Raw genomic sequence first — 23,940 nt, 5'->3', positions numbered from 1 at the left:
CCGCAGGAGGCCGCACTAGAATGATATGAGGTACAAAATGAATGTAATGTGTTTAGTCTTATTAAGAAAGTGTGAACATGTGTTTTCCATTTTGTAAGATGTGGCACCCATGTTAATAACAAATGTATCATCCACAATTTGCTTTTATGCATGGCTTTCCTTTTTGTGATTACAAACCTATGTATGTAGAATTTTCATTTTACCTTTAAATTCACAAAACAAATGCAGCATATATACACATGACGTGTCAACAGGGCATAGTGTGCGCCGCCCGGGAATAAATGATCTTTATCAGAGATGTATGAACGTGTCTTTCTCTGTTTAATAGCATGCATCATGCATAATCGTAACAAATATGCCTCTTTCTAGCTTATATTCATGTGTTTACATATAGGGTTTTCTCATCCTAAACTAATAGCACTTATTGTACAGAGTAAACACAATTCATATGGACGCGCCGTATCAAAAGGCGCGGCGACAGCGTGTCGCCGCGCGGGCTCTGCTAGTACAATACTATATGCGCCTGAACTAGGCTGAGGAGTTGATAGTGGTGGATTTAGAGACTCTCAACTTGTGGAAACTGATGCCCAGCTGAGAAGAAAGGATCCACAGCCCACTCTGTGTGCTTCTCCAGTTGCGACTTGTCTGTCTGCGTCGACAAACAAACAAGGCTCAACTAAAGTTGGCATTAAATCTGTGGACTCTGGTGTGGTAAAATGGGAGTTCGATGTGCAGAGTTTACTGTTGGTGATATCATGGACGCTATGCACTAACTTGTTTCTTACTATCAGTGGCTCTCTTTTTTTACCCTCAAGAAAGAAAATTAGGGGCACTCAGTCAGTTCAGTAACTCTAATTAATACTCTAGTTGAGACAAAATATGACATGGAAATATACATACATCAGCTAGCTAGCTCTACCACAGTTGTTGGTTGATTGAAACTGTTAAATTCATGGTCACATTCACTCTTATCGCAGGGAGAGCAGCAGCCACATTAACTGAAGCCACAAAGTACCATGCAAACTACTCCAGAACATATACACCACTACTGCCTGGTGTATTGTGTCCACCCTCAACGAGATCTTAACTCTAATACTACTAGCTAAGAAACAAACTTGACATGGAAATATACTTCAGCTACATCTTATACCACAATTGTCACTTGACTGAAACTCTTAATTCCATTTGTCACATTCTTAGTCATGGAGCAGCACATTCGTGTTTACACAATGTTTACTCAATCTAGAAGTAGCATGGAAACAAGAACGACATGCACAAGACCACAGCCAGGACTGTCACACGTTGTCAGCATTCAGCAAGGTGCCAAGGTGAACACATCCAACTCAACTCCACGCCATCGCAGCCACGGTGGCTTTGAACTCAGAAAGCTGATCTCATAATGTCTCCATTCAACCTGGACAAACAAGACAACAAAAAGCTCAGACCACACAAGAAGAATTCCCACTCAATTTGTGCATGTTAGTTCAAGAGTTGTACAACCTTAAAGGAACAAAACTTAGGGACTTCGGTAGGTAGTATCACAGGAAAGGGCAGAACAGTATTAATATTGACCTCAACGGAATTTGAAGAATGTGACTGCAAACATTCACTTAAGTGTGCAACATGACCAAAAAGGAATTCAGTCCTGAAAAACTCATACAAAATTAGTTTTTGCAGTAGTTCATTTACAGCCTAGGCACACTCTATCAGTATAACAAACTTTAACCAAGGAAAATAAAGGAACTGAGGGTGTTGGTAGCGAGAAACAAGACATTCACCTGAAAACTCAGTTTCAGTCAATCATCTCAACCAATATGATTTGCTTGGAGATTCAGAGAACAACCATGATACTGAGGATCTAAGAGTGGTGGAGACATTGACTGCAATAAAGAACAATTTCAGTTGCCCGTGCTGATAAACACTCCCTTTGATCTTATGAGGTTGATTCAGATAAAACAACATAACGGGATAACATTTCAGTTGCCTGTGAGCACAAGCTCTTCTTATTTAGAGCAGTGACTCAGGATCTTATCTGTGACCGTACGAGTTATGCAGGTTTATCCCGAAACAGCATCGCAAGATAAGATTATACATTTAAAGATGACTAAAAGAGAACTTTTCTGCCTCCTTACATCTATCAAAAGAGAAGTGTACAAAATGGGCTGTCTTTGACTTGAATGCATTTTCTCGAGGTGAAACAATCCAAGGCGCATTACCACATTCACGAAAGAGAGTAGAGAAACGAGAATGCAAAAAGGTGCATTACCAGACAATAGGTCGTTCCAAAGAACTGTCCTCTCTCCCATTTTAAACGGCCCCCAATTCCAAATGGTTTCTGCAACAATGTCTAGGATTTTTTTTTGCAGTTCAGTCATTTACCATGCATAAGACAATTGCTGAGATAATGTGAAGAATATCTTTCTTCCTGATGTACAGGTTGCAGCCACAATGACAGTGGATCAGCTTTGGTTTGCGCATCTTTATCGTTTGCGTGCATTACTGATGGATGGAAACAGGGGACAACTCCCCAGCAAGGAAGATGGTCCGACCAGCAGGCCAGGCCAAGGTGGCAGACGCAGACAAAGCAGTATCAGAAGAACACAAAATCATTAATATAATTACTTGTTTTCTCTGCCTATATATTTGTTTGTTGCTCAGCACAAAAGAAAGTATGCATTTTCGCCCGAAACAGAGATAGCTTGCATTAAGATAATTGCTTGAGCATTAAAGAGGAAAGGAAAAACCTAGACACGACTAATATATTACCGTTGCCCTGGAACTGACAATGGCTTCATACCGTTTGTTTCTGCATTTCCGGAGAAACAAATCACTGTCAGCCATGCGCTGGCCACCCCAAGGCATTGTGTACTCTTACCTTGCTTGAGAACTGTCCTATGGTGTGGTCATGTTTCAGTTATGTTGGCACAATAGTTTTTGCCATTTGTCAGGTTTCATTTGTTATAATAACAAACTCTAATAGTCAAGAAAAGAATGTGGCTTGTAAATATACAGCAGCTAGCTTTACCCACAGTGGTTGACTGAATGAAACACACTGTCACATTGTAGGCAGAAAGCAACCACAACTGTTTACAGAACCCGAAGCTAGAAGTAGCATGAAAACAAGAACAACATAAACATGATCACTGCCAAGAGAATTTCTGTAGATTGTCACACGCCATCTTGTCAGCAAGGTGAACACAACAGCAAGAAACTCCACGCTATCAAAGCCACAATAACTTTGAACTCGGAAAACTGATCTGACGACGACTCCATCGAATCTGGACAAACAACACAAAGAAAGGTCGGACATCACAGAAAATTTTCTGCCGATTTGTGCAGAATGAAGAGTTCACGAGCTTAAAGTAACAAGCTGTAGGCACTTAGGTAGGGATGCAGAGCAGACGGGTTTGCGGGCTACAGTGTAGTATAAATCAATCTCTAGTTTAGTGTTAATTTTCCGGTCAGTTGTGAAATAATTTGTTCGTTACGCGTGTTATGCGGGACGCCGCTTGCATCCCTACACTTAGGTAGTATCAGTGTATCACAGGGAAGAGGTAGAGTAGTGTTGTCACATTGGTAATATTCATCTCAACCGAATTTGAAACATGTGACTGCAAACACTCAACTTTAGTGTGGTTAGCGTTGTAATTTGCTACGAGTTGGAACACAGCCATACTGGCATGAACATACAGAAAATGAGTCATGAAAAATTCAGCCATGCAGAATTTGTACATTTGTGTTGCAGGAGTTCATATACACAACAAGCAGTATAAAAAACTTATAATAAACAGAATAGGTGCCGCCTAAGGCCTAACACTCTAGTACAAAAATGAGTCACAAAAGGGAAATAAATACAAAACTTTGTCCGCCTCTAATTAATCTTACAGATTTGCTAATGTACAGCCCCCTGAAAACTCCTTAAGTTTCAGTCAATCATCTCAACTGATTTTTTTTAAGATTAGGAGTACAGCCATGTTATGAGGATTTGAGGGTCGAGATTGACAGTAATAGACAAGAATTTTGGTGAGGTTGATTTCAGATAAAACAGCTTGCGCGCACAAGCTGTTCTTATTATTTAGATATTTATAGTGACTCATCTTGTTTGTAACCGTACCAGTTATGCAGATTTATGTCAAAATAACATTGTGAGATAAACTATACATATGAAGATGAGTAGATGACTAAAGGAAAATGTTTCTCCCTCCCATATCTATCACAAGAAAAGTGTACAAAATAGCTTGTGCGCACCTTGAATGATTTTCCTCAAGGTGAAACAATTCGAGCTAAATTGGATCTACACTTGTGTTCCTTCTACATTACCTTAACCATCAAAATTACTCAGAAATATTACCTCCTGTAGTGTGCAAGACATTGTTTCTTACCAATCTCATTCTCTTAAATGGCAATTGGAACAAACAAGACAACGAAAAACAGTTATGTTCTGAATCTGGCTTAGCTTTATCACAAGCACAGGAGGATAAACACTACTCAACCATGTAACCAAGAATTATCAATTGCAGTAACGAACGATCAAGCATTACACAAGTTGTGTGACAATAAGTATGCAATAGAAAGTTTACCACTTCATATTGCCGGTGAAGACAACAACGATGGTGGGAAGTTGGTATATATGTGCGTCCCGAGCAATGTAGGCTGGTATTGTTTCACACAAACACTGTGGAGCTGAAACGTCTTGATGTCCATTGAGAGATATTCATAGAGTGGGTTGTTAGCTACAGATGAGCGTTGTGTCCTTACCAATAGCAAATACCTCTCAGTTGCAGCTTTGATATAATACTTGTAGCCAGAATCTAGTGCGATTGTCTTCTCCATCTGCCACTGTCTAGGAGTTGCGCCTTTGTTCTGTGCAATGGTATAGCTGAGATGAGATGCAACTTCACCATGGAAACCAAACATCCCAAGCCTGCCTTCCCCCACCTCTACAATGGCTAAACCTTCTCTGCTCCATTCTCCGGGCGGTAGGTCGATAACCGAGAACTCCATCCTGTTGGTGTCAAGCACGAGCATCTTTTTGCTCGTGATCGTCAGCAAGTCCCAGTAGAAGACGCCATAAGCATGGTGGCGCCTCATACACGAAGGTGGGATCCTTGGCGCCATGAAATGTTCGAGATAGCCAAAGGCCAAATCACGCCAAGCCCTCCATTGTCCAGTGTGTGAAGAGAAAATGAAGGCGGTCACCATTGGTTTATAATATGCCAACCAAATCACTCTGAATGAAGCCTGTTCCTCTGTTGCTGCCGTTGCCTCATCGCCGAGGGGAAGGAGGAAAGGCACGCACGAGAGCCCCGGTTGCCTGGGAAATGTGTACTCCATAGAAGGGGCTAGGTCGTCAGGTACCGGGGGGGATCACGAGATACCGCCTGTGCAGGGGATCGCACACCACAAGCTCCGTGAAGTTGGTGGGCTCCTCGTCCTTTTCGAGCTCGCGGTCCAGGAGGACAAGGCCGCCGCGGATGTCCCACACGGCCCATCGGCAGTGGGAGGGGAGGAAGGAGAAGGAGAAGTCGGCGGCAATGGCGAGTTCACGGGCGGCGGGAGCGGAGGGGTGAGGCGGGAGGGCGGGGTGGAACCTGCCGTGGTCGAGGAAGGCGAGAAAGGGCGGGGCGTGGAGGCGGCGGAAGCGTCGGAGGAAGGAGCCCTCGGTGGCCAGCTGGCGGAAGGGGACGCAGGCGGTGGAGGCGCGGACGAGGTCGGCAGGGTCGGGAAGCCGGAGGAAGATCTCCGTCAGGAGGTGGTCGGGGATCGCCGGTTGAGAACTTGGCTTTCAAGGGCTTTGTCTCACCGGTTCATCATCTTTTCAAAACTTTTGAGGACGTGGGGAGAAGTCCTCTATGAAAACTGCAATCATGGTTGGATTTTGGTCGATGCTCCGAATAGGTTGAGAAGAGTGCGCCTCCTGGGAGCCAACGATCACACGTCATGGAGAATCAGGAGAGAGCACATGTAGAGAAGTGTGAAGGCAGTTCATTCCCGTGGTTTTCTCAGAAATAAGATTTTAATTTATTCATCATTTGCCATGTCAAATAGAGAACATCATTAGAAATAACAAAAACTACAATCAGGTTCGTGGACCACCTAGCGACGATTACAAGCACTAGAGCGAGTCAAAGACACACCCTCATCATCACCCCTCCCTCGCCGAAGCGAGGAAAACCTTATTGTAATATATAGTCAAAAATCGTCGTGCTAAAGCCCCATAGGTGCAGTGCACCAGAACAACAAATGTTGCCAATGAAGAGAGACGTAGATCAAAAGGACGAAACTTGTAGACACACAATCAAAGATGACCGAATACTAGATCCAAACATATCCATCGAAGACTAGCACCGAACGAATCACGCGAGACCCGATAGAGACACACCACCACATGCCCTCTAACAATGGTAGACACATCATCAGGATAGAGATCGGACGTGGAAGACACAGTTCCTTACTAAGGGACATCGTCGCCACACAACCCTAACGAAGATACTAAACCAAATAAGAACGAGAGTTTGCGTCCATCCTACTGGCAAGCAGCCACGATCCTCCCCACCTCCATGACCCAAAGGCAAATGGAGGCGGAGCGAACTAGCGATACCACCGATGGAAGTATGGGAAACCTAAATCGCCTAGGAGTCTCTTCTTGGGGAGGAGGAAAACACTAGATGGATGAGTTTTGATTGTTAATTCGATCGTATCACATCGATCAATCAAATGATAACTTGTGCTTTACTTCATATGTGCCTATTGATTGAAATACTCCCTTGACATCTTGGATTGAACTGTTGGCGATAGTGATTAACCAGTGGGTCACAATCAAGACTTAATTTTAAACTTCTTACGCTTATTTTTTATTTACTAGCAAAACGTCCCGTTCGTTGCAATAGAGAAAAAAAATTCATAATCTTCAATGCCAATACCCACATTTAGCTGCATCAGCGAGATACAATATCACTCTCATTTTTGTGAAATCGGAACAAATTTTGAAAATCATGAACAATTTTTTAAACTCGTCAACATATCTGAAATCAAGGACATTTTTACTAATTTTTAAAAAATTCTAAAATTATGAACATTTTATACTACTTGCACAAAAAAGTAAAAAAATGATAACAATTTTTAGAACATTTTTCTTGAATAGCGAACTTTTCTAGAATTGATGGACAATTATTTGAAAATTGTTTGGTGGAACAAAATTTGAAATTCACAAACATTTTTTTGATTTAACACACATTTTTTGAATCCGCAAACATTTTATGAATGCATAAAATATTTTCTAAGCCACGAACAGTTTTTGAATTTTTAGGGTATTTTTTTGTTTCATGAACATTGGCGAAATTTTGTTCAATTTAATTAACATTTTTTAATGGACAAACTTTAAAAAAATCATGAGCATTTTTTGATTTCCTGAACATTTATTTCGAAAATTGCAATATTTTTTGAATATGCGAACATTTTCTGAATCCAGAAATTTTATGAATTATTAAACATTTTATTTCAAAATTATTATTTTTATTTTAAAAATTGAATTCAAATATTATATAAGCTGGAAAAAAGACGGAAAATAAAAATAAAAATGAAAGACAAAACTTAAAAAGTATGCCGCCCAAACATGGGCCTGCCCAAACTGGCGCTGCATTCTTCTTTCAGCACACAGAGCGCAGTACAGAAGATGCCTACTGCATGGGCCGGTGCAACAGGGATTTCTCTGTGTGAAACGTTCTTATCATTTATAGGTGGCATCGATGGGTAATTTTTTGGCAACTTTGGGAATAATTTCGGGGACATATCGCCAGAATCAATAACCCATTATTATTAGGTATATAGATAGATTTTTGTTAGCAAATTATCTAACATGTTGTGCTGAAACTAAGCTGTGATCAATCAAATTTCACCACTAAAAAGACTGACATACAAAACATTCAAGCATTCTGGAAACTAAAACTAGGTAGCATTAAATAAAGTAAAGATGCCTTGCTAGATTGTTCAGGAAGAGAAAAAAAGTTCATGCTGGTCGTAACTGGGAGTATCATATTAGTATCATGCATATGATATTACCTTCCTAATGCATAGTACTCCCTCCGTTCCTAAATATAAGTCTTTTTAAAGATTCCATATAGAACTACACTCGGATGTATATAGACGGCTTTTAGAGTATAGGTCCACTCATTTTGCTCCGTATGTAGTCTATAGTGGAATCTTTTGAAAGACTTATACTCCCTCCGTTCGGAATTATTTGTCACAAAAATGGATAAAAATGGATGTATCTACAACTAAAATACATCTAGATACATTCATTTCTTAGACGAGTAATTCCGAACGGAGGAGTATTTAGGAACGGAGGGAGTATCATATAGTACTTTATTTATTATCATGCATTGCACATAATAGTATAACATTTGTTATGATACAGTGTCATAATATGATACCCAACCCTCTTTTTCTTTATTTAATTCTATGTCACCTTATTAAAATTGCCTAGTTTGCATGTATGATACTAATTATTGTACTCCCATTACGACAAGTCTAAGCGTATATTCGCCAGGGTGATGAAGCAATTCCTAGGGTTACAAGTGGCAAGTTACAAGAAAAAAAACAGAATAATGGAAAAGAAAAGAAACAAATTCAAAAGGAAAGAAAGAAAACGCTTCATACCCTAATAGGGCCGGCCCAAGTGCGAGCGGAGCACTCTGACCACAAGCTTCCGTTTCCTCCAGCATAGTCTACAGCGGCGCCGCGGCGGCGATGGAAGGCCGCCGACGTCTCCGGTGCTGCTCGAGATCCGGCGGCCGGAGGCGACTCGCCGTCAGAAACTCGATCCATCTATGGATACGACGCCGACTCAGGTCTCCGGCAGGTCAGCGCCAAGTAGCGAGTTCACGGACTCGGACAATCCCCTTTCATTCCCGTAATTTTCAGTTTCCACATTTCTCAGGTCTCGTTCTTGTACTGCTTGACCAATTGAGGAATAATTTTTCCCTAGCGTTTTCATTCGTTGAAATAGGGTAGAGATTGTATATATGGAGTATATAGATAGACAAATACATGTTATCTAGATTGTACCGTGTTCCGTGGCCGGCACTAATGCTCAGACTAATGATAAGATGATGAAACTGAGCCGTGCTCCTGTAAGAACCTGATTGGAAATTTACTACTGTCTTCAAGGTCGACTGTGCTGCGTCGATGTGTAGTACACTCTCTGTTCCTATACATATAAAAACAGAGATAGCACAATCCTAGCATTAGACAGTAATGCAAGTTGATTATAAGATAACCTTGTACTCCCTCCGTTCCTAAATATTTGTTTTTTTAGACATTTCAAATGGGCTACCATATACGGATGTATGTAGATATATTTTAAAGTGTAGATTCATTCATTTTGCTTCGTATGTAGTCAATTGTTGAAATAACTAGAAAGACAAATATTTAGGAACGGAGGGAGTAGTTGTAAAGCAACCCAGTGATTAACAGAGAGGTTGTTTTTTACAGGGGATACCTGAGAGGTTACTGAAGAGACATTATGCTTGCTTTTGTTCATTTTGAAACTGGGCCAAGTCTTTATTCAGCTTTCAGCTTAGTTCTGGAGACATTATGCTTTGGTTTGTTTTTCTACCTTAGTAGGATATAGTTATTTGTTTATTATTACAAAAATATTGAGAAGACTGAGACGTGTACACCAACTATTATTAGCCGACATAATTATAGTAAAGCGATCCATATATAGGTGTCTACTCTGACTGGACTTAGTGGTATCGTGTTTGCTATTCTTCAGGTGCCTGAACTTTTTTTTGGTCTATTCCGTGTTTGCTATTCTTCGGACGCCTGAATTTTTTTTGGGTCTATTTCGTGCACGCGCAGAGCACCGAGCCTGAGATGGGGATACATAAACTCGACACCATGACAAGTTTCACTTGCCATCAATAGAATGAGATGGATGGTTTGTTTCCTGTTACCTGACCATTCTAAATAGTACATGTAGATTTTAGTTTCTTCTGTTGTACATGAACCTTGCTTCTCTGTTTGCTGTCTGTTCATTGTTACAAAAACAATGAGCCTGAGATGATGGCGCGCGGTCGACTGAAACTGTTTTTTTTTTCAGTCGCCCTGGACAGATAGTCACCCCACCCCATATAGCATTATATATGCATGCTCAGGCATGTCTCTCAACTGGTACTTGTTTATGTATCTTAGCTGTCTTCAAGGTCTGTGTACATATTTATCCTGCAGCCTAGCTAGCCTTCTCTTAGTTGATTCCCTTTGCTGGTTAACGACTGCCAAAGTTGCTCTTTTATGTTGCGTTGCAGTGTTGTGCTGTTAAAGCAAGAGGATTTTAGTTGCACCACTTGCCATGAATGCCGCCCCCCTCAAGGCCTAGGTGAGATGGATGGTTGATTTCCTGACCACTATATGATGATTTTTCGCTTTGAGTTCTGTTGTACATGAACCTTGTTTCTCTGTTTGCTGTTTGTTCATTGTTCTCAAGAAACATGAGCTTGTGTTCAGCTCATTAATTACTTCAGCATGACTCCACTAATACTGATATCTTAGCTATAACTCCCTAGTCGTCCAGTGTAGCTATAACTTAATCAATGGATATGTAGGCCAGATCCCCGTTTTGAATAGAGACATTCAGCACTACACATGATACTTTCGGTGGAGGCTGTTACTGTCTAGGCGTAAGTTACCGACATGTAAATATGAAAATAAAAAGTTGATAGTGAAGTTAGCTGTTACAGGCCATGTCAATCTAACTTCAAACAACATGTACACATTTTTTTTGCAAGGAACAACATGCACACTTCATTGAAGGTCGTTACTGTCAGGCGTAAATTAAGTGCCATGCTTAATGGCTAATTATTTTTGATAGGATGTTTACACGACTACTTTATTATTGGGCACTTTCTGCAGAGCAGGACGGTGCATTAATCAAATCATATTGTCAGCACTAATTTAAGGAGCAAAGTATGAACCTGTATGGCCGACATGAATCATGTCTTCATGTGACGACCCAACAACCCTGTTTCTCCGGCGAGTCGTCCGCCGCTGAATAGAAAATGACACCCATCCCGCGTCCTCTGTGTGTTTCCCCACACTACCATAGCCTAGCCTCACATCAGATCTGGAGAGTAGATCAGAGAGCTGCCCCTCACACTCACCTCGCCGGCGGTGCTCACTCCTGCAGCTGCAGGGTCTATGTGCCTAGAGACCCTGCAGCCTGAACCTAGCTAGCCTTCTCCCCCCAGTGCTTGCAATGGCAGATCCAATTACCCTTAATGCTGCTGTAGGATGGGGCGTATCTGCAGTAGGTTGGCTCGCCTCACCCATCATTTCTAGGCTCCTCAACAAAGCTTTCACCCTCCTTGACTTTAACCCGACGGAGAAGCTGAAGATAGTTGATATACAAGTTCAGCAACTGCAGAGGGTGATGGAAGTAGTCGACGAGAGCACTTACAAATTTCGTTTGGAGCCGCTTTTAGACAAGCTTAAATCTGCTCTCTATGAAGCCGAAGACATCTTGGATAGTGTCGAGTACGAGCACCTCAAGAAGCAGATCCAAGATGGCAAGTCAGATGGCAGTAAGATGGATTTGCTAAAGAAGAATGTTCGGTCTGCCATGCCGAGCTCCCCCCTAAAAGATAAGGTATTTCCCTGCTCTCATACTTGGATGTGTTCTGCTTTGTCGCAGGTCCTCCTATCTTTTTGTACCACGTAAATATATGTTGACGAGTTCCGTAAAAAAAATGTTGAGAAAAACTAGGGAACTATAGCTGCCAATCAGAATGCATTCTCACTTATTTGCCATAATTATCTAATTAGCAAGAGATACCGTAAGATCTTGAAATACATTAAGAGATAGAATACAGTTCTTAGGAGAAGTAGGATTAGTTTTGTTGGAGCCATCTACACCCCTATATAAGATAGACATGCGCCCTATAACATCTAAACAATGAATCAATAATTTATATAGAGTACTCCCTCCGTCCCGTATTACTGGTCTTAGATTTATCTAGATATGGATGATTAGAGTAGATTTGGGACGGAGGTAATAGTATTTATTAGAGTAGATTAGCCTAGTTATCCTTAGATGACCCTAGAATGTTCCACTTGCATTCTTCCACAAGCTCCTCTTCCCTGTGTAGCCCTGACATATTGTTTGGTCATCTCCCGATGGGACAACCATGCCTCTCCATGCCCTATATCAACTGTGCAGCCACCTCGGCCTTCGATAACCTAGATTCTCTTCACCCAATGCTCTCTTTTCTCTAGATATTGACAAGGCATAGACAGAAAAATAACTTTTCATTGGGAGATGAAATAAGCCTATATTCGCGAGAAAAAATGGTATAAATACTCTTCAAACGGAGGAGTTCTTGATAGCCTCAACTTGCTTGTTATTTGGTTTTGCAGGTGACTGGTATGTCAAAAGTGGAGTTGAAGAAGAGCCTGGAGAAGATAGAAAGTGCTATAAATGATGCATGTGAAATTTTGAAACAGCTGAACTTGCCATGTGTAAGTAATGATAAGGGGAGACCAGCTGTTCCTACCAATGCACGTAGTGCAGGCATCAGTCCTCCAGTACGTGTAATTGGTCGAGATAAGGATCTTCACAAGATCATAGCAATGCTTCATGAGAAGGAAGACCAGTGCCAAGCAGACACTGTCAGCGATACATGTTATTCTGTGATTGGCATTCATGGCATCGCCGGGTCTGGCAAATCAACACTTGCACGTTGTGTTTATGATCAGGAGAAAAAGCAGAAGCAAGAGAATATGGATGGTCATTTCGAGATTGTCATGTGGGTTCATGTTTCTCAGAAATTTGAGTTGGATTCCATTTTCAGGGACATGTTTGAGGGGGCTACACGGGAAGTCTGCCCGGATTTTAATAGTCTTCATGCCTTAAAAGAAAATCTAGAGGAAAAACTGTGTGGAAAACGGATTTTGTTGATATTGGATGATGTCTGGTACAACAGTAGGAATTCGGAAGACCATGAAGAACTACAAAAGTTAATTTCTCCGCTGAATGTTGGGAAGGCAGGAAGCAGAATCTTGGTGACTAGTCGAACTGAAGATGCATTATTAGCTCTGGGTGCTGCTCAAGAGAGATGTATTCCAATATCTGACCTGGATGATGAAGTGTTCCTCGAAATGTTCATGTATTATGCACTTGGAGATGCAAGGGATTGCTTCAGGATTTAGCGGAGGACGTTTCTGGAAGAGATTGCTTCAGGATTGAGAAAGGCTTCACAGGAGAAGTTCCTCAAGATGTTCGCTACCTTTTTGTCGGGAGTTATGATATAGAGATGCTTACTGAGAAGATGTCTGGATTGAAACATTTACGCACTCTCATCATCAATGACATCATATGGCTTAAATCAGATGAGTCTGAATTCTTAGCGAGTATGTTCACTATGTTGACAGGGCTGCGGAAATTGCGGGTACTGAATATGACAGTAGCACGTGAGAGGAGTGGATTTGGTTTTTCATTCTCATTCCCAGATTCTATTGGTCAGTTGAAGCATCTGCGTTATTTTGGTTTCATGGTTCCAGTACTTCACAAGCTAACTTTACCAGGTGCTTTTACCAAGCTTTACCACATGCAGGTGGTAGATTTTGGTCATTGCAAATTTTTGGCTTTTTCTAGAGGTGAAGATATGATGAACCTTGTCAACCTGCGCCGTGTAATCAGCAAGGCAGATCTTGATTTTCCGAACGTTGGCAGGCTGACATGGCTCCAAATGTTACCATTCTTCACAATAAGTAAGAAGCAGGGGTACGAGTCTCACCAGCTGAAATACCTAAACAAGCTTCAAGGCAAGCTGCAGATCCACGGTCTTGAGAATGTTCAGAGCAAGGAAGAGGCTCTTGAAGCCAATCTTGCCGGCAAGGAAAAACTCACAGAACTGGTTCTGGTCTGGGATGATGGGAGCTGCAGTCCAGAAGTTCAAGCAGAGGTGCTTGAGGGTCTCTGTCCATCAAAGTATCTTGAAAGACTAGAAATCAGGGATTACCAGGGTAAGAGGATACCGAGTTGGCTGATGGGTACGCATAACGGCAGCCCAAAGAACCTGCAAGACCTTCACTTCAACAGCTGCAGCTTGGATGACTTACCAGGTAATACGGAGCACCTCACATCACTCAAGAATGTGATCCGGTATAACTACCGCTGATCCAAATTGGCAAAAGATTGAGCACATTCCAAGGAAACCAACTAGAGGTTATTGAAAAAGGTCCATACGTAAGGCATATATTTAATGTCCTTTGATGCCTTCCTTTTCCCTTTTTGTGTTCAGTAAATGTTACTTTACTGCAAGTATTAGCAGTTAAAGTTGCTGCTATGTCTGCCAGCTTCAGTGATGAACACTGAATTTAGTTGTTTACTATGGTGGTATGTAATAACGCGGAATGATGAACGATGGGTTTAAGAACACTGTGGAATGCATGATGAAACCCAAACTGTATGATTGCTGAGTTTGAGAATAGGTTTAGGGTTTTCCGTGGGGCAATGCCTCTCCACGTCTTTCTATATATAATGATCAGCATACACAAGTTACATACGTACATAATACGTGTACATGACACGCTAGACCTATTTTCACATACCCCCTTAATCTGAACTTCTACTATGTACAAGGTTTAGATTGGTACTAAAACGGTCTAGCATCTGTCGAGTGGCTGGTTTGGTAAACACGTCAGCCAGCTGATCTTTAGAAGAAATGAACCTGACATCAAGAGCTCCAGAAGCAACACGCTCACGCACAAAGTGGAAATCAATCTCAATGTGCTTGGTGCGTGCATGAAAAACTGGGTTGGCAGTCAGATATGTGACTCCTAAATTATCACACCATAGAACAGGAACACGCTGCTGAGAAACACCAAGCTCCTTGAATAGTGATTCTACCCAAATGGCCACAGCAGCTCCATTTGCCAAAGCTTTGTACTCAGCCTCCGTACTAGATCTCGACACCGTCGGTTGCTTCTTAGAACTCCAGGAGATGAGATTTGGGCCAACAAAGATGGCAAAGCCTCCAGTGGATCGTCGATCATCAGAACACCCGGCCCAGTCTGCGTCGGTGAAAATACTAATGCTGGTGGAGACAGCCTTCCGAAACTTCAGTCCAGTTTGCAATGTTCCCTTTACATAGCGCAGGATGCGCTTAACAGCTTCCCAATGAACATCAGTTGGCTGTGAGAGAAACTGACATACCTTGTTCACTGCAAATGAAATGTCTGGGCGAGTGAGAGTCAAATACTGCAATCCACCAACGACACTGCGATACCGGAAAGAATCATCGGCACCGAGAGGCTGTCCAGACACTCGTGCAAGCTGGTCGGAGGTAGACAACGGTGTGGAAGTGGACTTACAATTCTCCATGTTCACACGGTGTAAAAGATCCATGGCATACTTTCGTTGTGTCAAGGTCATACCCCCTGAATTGTACGACGCTTCCAAGCCAAGAAAGTACTCCAACGGCCCAAGATCCTTAATAGGAAAGGTGGCCGCAAGTGAATGAACAAGACCGTCAACTGCACGTGGAGAAGAGCCAGCAATAACAATATCATCCACGTAGACAAGCATGTATATCTGAACATCCTGATGGCGGAAGAAAAACAGAGATGCGTCGGCGCGGGAGGGAACAAACCCCAACTGGAGAAGACGAGAACTGAGCCGGGCATACCATGCGCGAGGGGACTGTTTGAGTCCATAGAGAGCCCGCTGCAACTTGCACACATGAGAGGGATACCGAGCGTCCTCAAAACCTGGTGGCTGCTGCATGTAGACATCCTCAGACAAGTAACCATAAAGGAAAGCGTTGCTGACATCAATCTGACGGAGAATCCATCCGCGAGACACAGCTAGAGCAAGAACCAGTCGAACGGTGACTGGCTTGACAACCGGACTGAATGTATCACCATAGTCAATGCCAAGCTGTTGGGTGAAACCACGCGCGACCAGACGAGCTTTATGCTTGTCAATGGAGCCATCCGGACGATGCTTGGTCTTGAAGATCCACTTGCTCCCAACGACATTAACACCACGCGAACGAGGCACAAGAACCCAAGTCTTGTTGCGACGCAGAGCGTCCAGCTCATCCATCATTGCAGTGCGCCAAGCATGCTCACGGAGGGCATCGCGATGAGATACAGGCATAGCGTGGAAAGCACGGCGGCGAGGGTCGTAGCGGACAGTTTCATCAGTGGGAACAAGCGCATGACGAGTATGATCGCGGGTGCGCGTGACCATGGTGTGGCCCGGAGCAGCTGGAGGCGTCGCGGTTGAGGGGACAGGGCTGCCCTCAACGGAAGGCGACGTGAGCTGGTCGGACGGCGAGGAGGGAGCAGCAGCCTCCTGCATTGAGAACGACGTGGCAGCAGGCGATGAAGTGGCCGGCGCTGGCGCAGATGATGGGCCAGGGGAGGCCGGCGCGGTCGCTGGGCTGGGGGACGTGCATGTGCCATGCACGTCGATCGCCGGGGAGGTCGGCGCGTCCGCAGCGGGCTGCCAGCCGAGCGGCCCGCAGAGGGCGGGGACGTCGCGGAAGATGGGCCGGGCGACGAGGCAGCTGACGAGCCGGGCGACGTGCATGCGCCATGCACGTCGATCGCCGAGGAGGGAGGAGCGGCGTCCTGGTTTGCCTGCACAGAAGCAATATGGCCTGGAACAGGCGGATCAGTAGATAGGTAGGATAAGTCGTATTTACGCATATGGTCACCCGTAACCGGCTCATTGGAAGGAAACGAGAGAACATCAGCCAAGGAGGAGATCTCGACGGTGACCCCAGGTGTAGCATATGGAAACACAGACTCATCAAACACAACATCACAGGAGATGTAGATACGACCCGTGCAACGGTCGAGACATTTGTACCCCTTATGCAGCTGGCTATAACCTAAGAACACACACATAGTGGACCGGAAAGCAAGCTTGTGAGGGTTATATTTGCGCAAGCTAGGCCAGCAGGCGCACCCAAAGGTGCGGAGAAAGGTGTAATCGGGTTTGACTTTAAGGAGGCGGTACAGGGGTGTATCTTGTTGGAGAACAGGTGTAGGCATGCGATTAATCAAGTAACATGCAGCAAGGAAAGCTTCGTCCCAATACCGTAAAGGGAGAGACGAATGAGCCAATAAGGCCAGACTTGTTTCCACAAGATGACGGTGTTTGCGTTCAGCAATCCCGTTTTGCTGAGAGGTATGTGGGTAGGACACACGATGAGAGATCCCAGTGCGTTGGAAATAGCGGTGTAATTTGTGGTACTCACCACCCCAGTCTGACTGAACGGATATGATTTTAGTGCGGAGAAGATGCTCAACATGAGCCTGAAAAGCATAAAATACTTGCTCAACGTCAGACTTGTGCTTAAGAAGATATATCCAAGTGAAACGGGAATAATCATCGACAAAGCTCACATAATACTTATAGCCTTCTGAAGAGGCAAGAGCAGGCCCCCAAACATCAGAATGAACTAACTCAAGAGGCATTGTAGAAACATGAGTGGATAAAGTATATGGTAGTTGTCGACTCTTAGCACGCTGACAAGCATCACACACTGAAAAATGACGTTCAGAAGAACACACTAAATCATTGCTCTTAACAATGTCTTGAACAATTTTATTGGAGGGATGACCGAGACGCTGATGCCACTGGGACGAAGTGGTCTTGACACTGAGAGACGCTTGGCGAGTGGAGGAAGACGACGTGCGACCAAACGGGATGGGGTAGAGGCCGCCACGACTTCTACCGCGAAGAAGAATTTTCTTCGTGGCTATGTTCTTAACAAGGAAAAAGAAATGGTGAAATTCTACAAAAACATCATTATCAAGAACAAGTCGATAAACGGATAATAGATGTTGATGTATACGTGAAAGACAAAGAATATTGCGTAAACGCAGAGATGAACCAGGTATAGTGGAATGACCAATATGCGAAATAGACAAAGCTGCACCATTCGCCACTTGCACTTGATCCTTCCCGCCGTAGCGCTTAGGTGATCCGTCGCACCGGTGTCCAGGATCCAGTGCGGCGGTTCATGCGTGGAGGCGGAGTTGGAGGCAGAGTTGGCGGCGCGGTGGTCGCGGTCATAGCGGCCGCGACAGTCCGTCGCCTCATGCCCCCAGTTCTTACATATCTGGCACCTAGGGCGCCAGCGACGGCGGCCACCCCCATTGCCTCCTCCACTGCGGCCGTTGCCTTCGGTGTTGCCGTTGTTACGGCCAGGGGCACCGCCCTGGGCGGAGCCGTAGCTCGCTGATCCAGGCGGAAGAGAGGCGGCGGAGGAGCGGCCGCCACTTGGGCGTCCGGAATCGGGCACACGACCGGCGTGATCTTGGTAGGCCAGCCGGGAGGTGGCGTTTGCGGAGGACTGCCAGTCCTCAATTTCTGATTGTTGCTGCTGTAGGGCCTCTTAGTGGAGGACGTTGGAGTAGAACGCCGGAAACGTGACCGGCACGCCGGCGAAGTTCATCGAAGCAGCGATGGGGTTGAACGCCGAGCCGAGCCCGGTCAGCATGTAGTCGATGATCTCGTCATCGCGAAGAGGAGAACCGGCGGCTGCCATCGAGTCGGCGAGAGATTTAACCTTCTGCATGTACTCGCCGGCGGGTCTATCTCCTTTGCGTAGCGCCTGGATCTGGCGCCGGAGGTTGCGCACGCCGGCGCTGTTCTCGGCGGCGAACATGGTGTGCACGGCAGCCCATGCAGCAGCCGCCGTCCTGCAGCCGATCAGCTGCGCGGATATCTCCACGCTCATGGAGCCGAGGAGATGCCCAAGGACCTTTTGATCAAGAGTCCACCACTGCTCGTATTCAGGGTTGGTGATGGTACGAGCCGTGTCACCGATGCCTATCGTCACGGTCGGCTCCGGCGCCTTGGCCGAGCCATCGAGGAACCCGTGGAGGCGTACGCCGGCGAAGTTGGGGAGGGCGAGAGCCCTCCACAGCATGAAATTACTGCGGTCGAGAGAGACCGCGATGGGCGGAAGGACGGGAGCGGGAGCCGACGCCGATGGTGGCGCGATGACGGGGGCGGACACGGTGAGGGCGAGGACGGAGGACGCGGTCATCGCGGCGGCCGATGAGGAGGACTGATCGGCGGCGAGCGACTTGGACATCGCGGCGGCCGCGAGGAGAGGCTGGCGGCGGCGGAGGAGGGAGGAGAGGCGGCGGCGGCTAGGTAGGCTCTAATACCAAGTTTGAGAATAGGTTTAGGGTTTTCCGTGGGGCAATGCCTCTCCACGTCTTTCTATATATAATGATCAGCATACACAAGTTACATACGTACATAATACGTGTACATGACACGCTAGACCTATTTTAACATGCTGACGTTTGTAATACTTTTCTTGTGACGTTTGTAATGCTTACTAGGGAACGATGAACACTGAATCTGTTTGTTTCGTGTCGTTTGTGACATCGTTGAATGATGATATGGTCGAGGGAGCTGCTCCTGACCCTGAGGTTTTCATTCATCTTGGGGGATTCAGGGCAAGTGCTTAATGGCGGCTGACAACGAGGGGCCTGCTTGGTTGCTGCCCTTTCTCTGATCAGGTTGCAGGTACAAAATTTGATGTTCCACTTAGGCGGTTAGGCCTGCAAACACGGCATCCTTTGGTCTTGGATGAATGATGGAACAGTAGCTCGTGCCACGGGAGATGGGACAGAGGAAGCTCTGCAAGAAACCATAGAAATCTGAATGCCGCCACCATTGCTGATTGGATCTCCCATGAAATCGCTGAATGGTTATGGTGCCTTCCCACAGTCCCAAGGCGTGAAGTGTATGTAATCTAGCCTTCATTAGCTAATCCTGCTTCTTTGTAAATAATTCTTTTTGTAACTTTTATTCCCTTGATCAATGAAAGCAGCGCTGCTACCTTTCATCATGCAAACATCCTCAGCTCACATCGATTTATGCAGGCTAGACCACTCCTAAGCCCAAATCAACACCACAAAAACTAACCAGACACATATATATACACAAAAATCACTTTTAGGTTGAGAAGAAACTGAGATGTACCTGCCCTTGAGAGCTGCTACCTACACCCCGTCTGTTCTTCCTCGCCCCCAAGCCCCCCACCATGCAAACAGTAAATAATACAGAAAGTACTTTGAAGTAGCATGAAAACAATAACAATATTGGCATATGACCAGCCAAGTGAAATTCTGTATATCATCATGCATTATATATCTTGTCAGCAAAGGTGATCGCACCTGGTTCTGGGGACAACTCCCGCTATCCAAACAGCAATCACTCTGAAAGTCTGAAGTGAACTCACAAAGCTGATCTCTTGTCGACTCAACTGAATCTGAATAAACAAAGACAGAAGTTTTGTGTATATATTGGGTGGTCTGTTGGAGATCTTAATTACGGTCTAAAACAAACAAATTATAGGCGCTTATGTAGTATCAGTGGTAATATTGGTCTCAGCTGAATTTGAAACATGCGGCTCCAAACACTCGCTTCAGTGTGTCTAGCATCGGAGTTTGAATTGAATACCCAGTTATTCAGTGTACACATATTCAAGATCTTATGAGCTACTCAGTTGAATTTGAAACAAGCAAATTATAGGCGCTTATGTAGCATCACATTGGTAATACTGATCTCAGATGAATTTGAAATGCGTGACAGCAAACACTCGCTTCAGTGTGCTTAAAATTGCAAGTTCAAACAGAAGTTGGGATATATATCCTGTACATCAACATAAATAAATGAGTCTCTTAAGTCGCGCAGAATTGGTATATTGATGTTGCAGGTGTTCATATAGTACCTAGGCACATAGAAGTATAACAAATTGAACCGACGAAAGGAAAGAAAGTGGGTGTATTGGTAGCGTGAACCAACACACTAGGTGCTATCTGCCATCCATCCCAGTACAAAAGTAAGTCACAGAGAGAAAATAAACACAAAATTCATCTTACAGAATTGCTAAAGCACAATCACCTGAAACCACCGACAGACAGGAATGCTTTCAGAGTCTCTCATAGTTGGGGAAAGCACCCGACTTGCAAGTGTACATCAGCTACCTCTACCACAGTTGTTGATTGACTGAACATTTTAATTTCACTGTCACATTTTTAGGCATAGAGCACCCACATAGATGTTGCAGTAACCGAATCTAGAAGTGGCATGAAAACAAGGACAACATATACATGACCACAGCCAACTGAAATCATGTAGATTTTCAGGTGCCATCTTGTCAGAAATATGATCACATCAATGAGAACTCTACGCTATCGATACCTCAGTCGCTTTGAACTCAGAAAGATGATCTGATAACATCTCCACTGAATCTGGACAAGCAAGACAAAAAGCTCAGACAACACACAATATTTTGTGCCCAATTCATGAATACTAATTCAAGAGTTTTACGAGCTTAAAGGAACAAAATTTCAGGTACCTAGCCAGTATCACAGAATAGCATAATTTTGATTCAACTCAACATGAAACATGTGATTGCAGACACTCACTTCAGTGTCTGCAACACAAGCTGGGATACACAGAAGGACAGAGGCAAGCGAACATGAAGGAATCAGTCCTGAAAAACCCGTACATAATTGGTGCTTTTGTTTTGCACAAGTTCATTTACAGCCTGGGCACCTAGCAGTATTCCTGCTACATGTTCACAATACAAGTTCAGAAACTTCTAACTAAATGAAAGAAACGTACTGTGGGGTTTGGTAGGAGAACCTACACAATAGGTCTACTATCCCATTGCAAAAACGAGTCACAAAAAGGAAAGAAAACACTAACTGGCTGCTCCCTCTAATTCATATTACAAAGTTGCTAATACACAATCACCTGAAAACTCCTAAGTTTCAGTCAATCATCTCAACCAATGTGATTTGCTTTGAGATTAGAACAGGCAAGTATCTAAGGATGGCTGAGAGATTGACTGCAATATAGAAGAATTTCAGTCGCCGGTGCAATGATAAGCTAGTAAAACTCTGATCTTATGAGGTTGATTTTTACTATTCCAACCTCTCCGAAAAAAATTCTCTTCACCATTTTCATAGCTCTACTGTTGTCAGTTAGGCAAATTTATTACAAAACAAAACTCTGGGATAAAATTTTACATGTGTAGATGACTAAAAGAAAACTTTTGCCATGCCTTATATCTATCAAAAGAAATGTGTACAAAATGAGTTATGCATGACTCAATGAACTTTCTCGAGGTTCAAACAATTCAAACTGGATCAACACTTGTATTCCTGCTACATTAGCTTGACCATCAAAATTTAAAACTAATAGTAATGAAAAGTCAAGCATTACACAGGTTGTGTGATAATTACAAAGTGAAGGACAGGATGGAATAGAAATTTTTACCACTTATATTGCCCATGAAGACAACAATGATGGTGGGAAGTCGGCATATATGTGTGTCCCATTATACATAAGCGAGCATTGTTTGGCACAAACCCTCTGAAGCTGCAACATCTTGGCGTCCATTGAGAAATATTCGATGAGTGAATTCTCTACCAAATTGTCTACAGAAGAGGCCGCCGTCCTAACCAACAGCAAATACCTTCCCGTAGCAGCATCAATAGAATATATGTATCCAGGGTCTAGTGAGATTGTCTTCAACATTTGCCACTGGCTCGGACTCTCGCCTGCCTTTTGCGCAATGGCATAGCTGAGATCAGATGCAATTTCACCATGGAACCCAAAAATCCCAGGCCTGCCTTCCCCTGCCTCCACAATGGCTACATGTTTACTCCATTCTCCGGGCGGGAGGTCGGCAAAGGAGAACTCCATCCTCCTGGTGTCAAGCATGAGCAACTTTTTACTCCCGGTCACCAGCCAGTCCCAGTAGAAGCAGCCATAGGCGTAATGGCGCATGAGAAAATGAGGGTGGATCCGTGACATTATGGCCGAGTCGCCCCTGTCAAGGACCAAACCAGTCGGCCCGCCCTTGGTGGCTTGCCATTTTCCGGTGCTCGAAGAGAAGACAAACGCGGCCAGCTTAGTTCTGCAATGCGCCATCCAGATGATTCTGAATGCTGTCTCTTCCGTCTCCTCCTCGGCGAGGGGGAGGAGGAAAGGTTTGAAAGGGTTGTAGACCTGGTGCTCCACCACCCAATGGGCCAGGTCGTCAGGAACTGGGGGAAGCAGGACGTGCCGCCGGTGCAAGGGGTCGCACACCGCGAGCTCCCGGAAGACCGGAGACGGGTCGTCCTTTTCAAACCTGCGACCGAGGAGGACGCGGCCGTCGCGGACGTCCTGCACGATCCAGCGGCAGTGGGAGGGGAGGAACGAGAAGGAGAAGTCGGCGGCGAGAGCGAGGGCGCGGGCGGCGGGCGCGGAGGGGTGAGGTGGTAGGACCGGGAAGAAGTGGTCGCGCTGGAGGAAGCCGAGGAGCGGCGGGGCGTGGAGGCAGCGGAAGCGGCGGAGGAAGGACCGGCCGGTGGCGAGCCGGCGGAGGGAGACGCAGGCGCCGGAGGCACGGGCGAGGTCGGCCGCGGTAGGCAAGCGGAGGAAGATCTCCTCCTGGATGTGGTCCGGGATCGCCGTCAGCGGCGTGCCCATTCTCTGGCCGGCGGAGGCACCGCCGGTGGGATCTGGATTGAGATGGATTTGGTTGGATACAGCTTTGACTCAGAAGCAGTGCTTGGGGAATTTGTGGCGCACGCACGCAAGCACGGCAGCAAATGGGCATTCTACTAGCTGCGAATAAAAGTCAAGATCACACTGCGTTCAGATTATTTCTAAAAATGAAAACCAAAAAATACAAGAAGCATCTACACTACTTTTTTTTAGAAAAATCTACAGTACTAGTACTTTTTTTTTGGAAAATTTACGGTACTACTACTAGATGCATATTGACATATCCTAAAAAATGCATATTTACAATACAAATGGGCATTCTACTAGGGGCAACGATCTGCGCCGGTGTGCCGGCCCAATTGTTGGGCCGGTCAAAGCCCAGCCGTCCGATGCAGATGGTG

General features: G+C 44.8%; 1 protein-coding gene and 1 pseudogene across 1 annotated transcript; one reads left to right on the top strand and one right to left on the bottom strand.

Annotated features, from left to right (window-relative positions):
• Positions 1-10,118: 10,118 nt before the first annotated feature.
• Positions 10,119-14,446, top strand: LOC119342090 (annotated as a pseudogene).
• A 6,274-nt stretch (positions 14,447-20,720) lies between these two features.
• LOC119335611 lies at positions 20,721-23,615 on the bottom strand. Its single transcript, XM_037607724.1, has 2 exons — positions 22,322-23,615; positions 20,721-21,288 (listed from the first exon to the last, which is right to left on the bottom strand). The coding sequence occupies exon 1, from the start codon at positions 23,519-23,521 to the stop codon at positions 22,325-22,327; it is 1,197 nt and encodes a 398-aa protein (XP_037463621.1). The 5' UTR covers positions 23,522-23,615; the 3' UTR covers positions 20,721-21,288; positions 22,322-22,324.
• Positions 23,616-23,940: the final 325 nt, after the last annotated feature.

This window comes from Triticum dicoccoides, chromosome 7B (assembly GCF_002162155.2).
Source record: "Triticum dicoccoides isolate Atlit2015 ecotype Zavitan chromosome 7B, WEW_v2.0, whole genome shotgun sequence".
Taxonomy (NCBI): Eukaryota; Viridiplantae; Streptophyta; class Magnoliopsida; order Poales; family Poaceae; genus Triticum; species Triticum dicoccoides.
Note: the sequence above shows the minus strand (reverse complement) of the source record. Positions and strands in the feature narration are given on the sequence as shown.

Coding starts and splice junctions, on each gene's coding strand:
- LOC119335611 (XM_037607724.1), bottom strand. CDS start 23,521: ATGGGCACGCCGCTGACGGCGATCCCGGACCACATCCAGGAGGAGATC.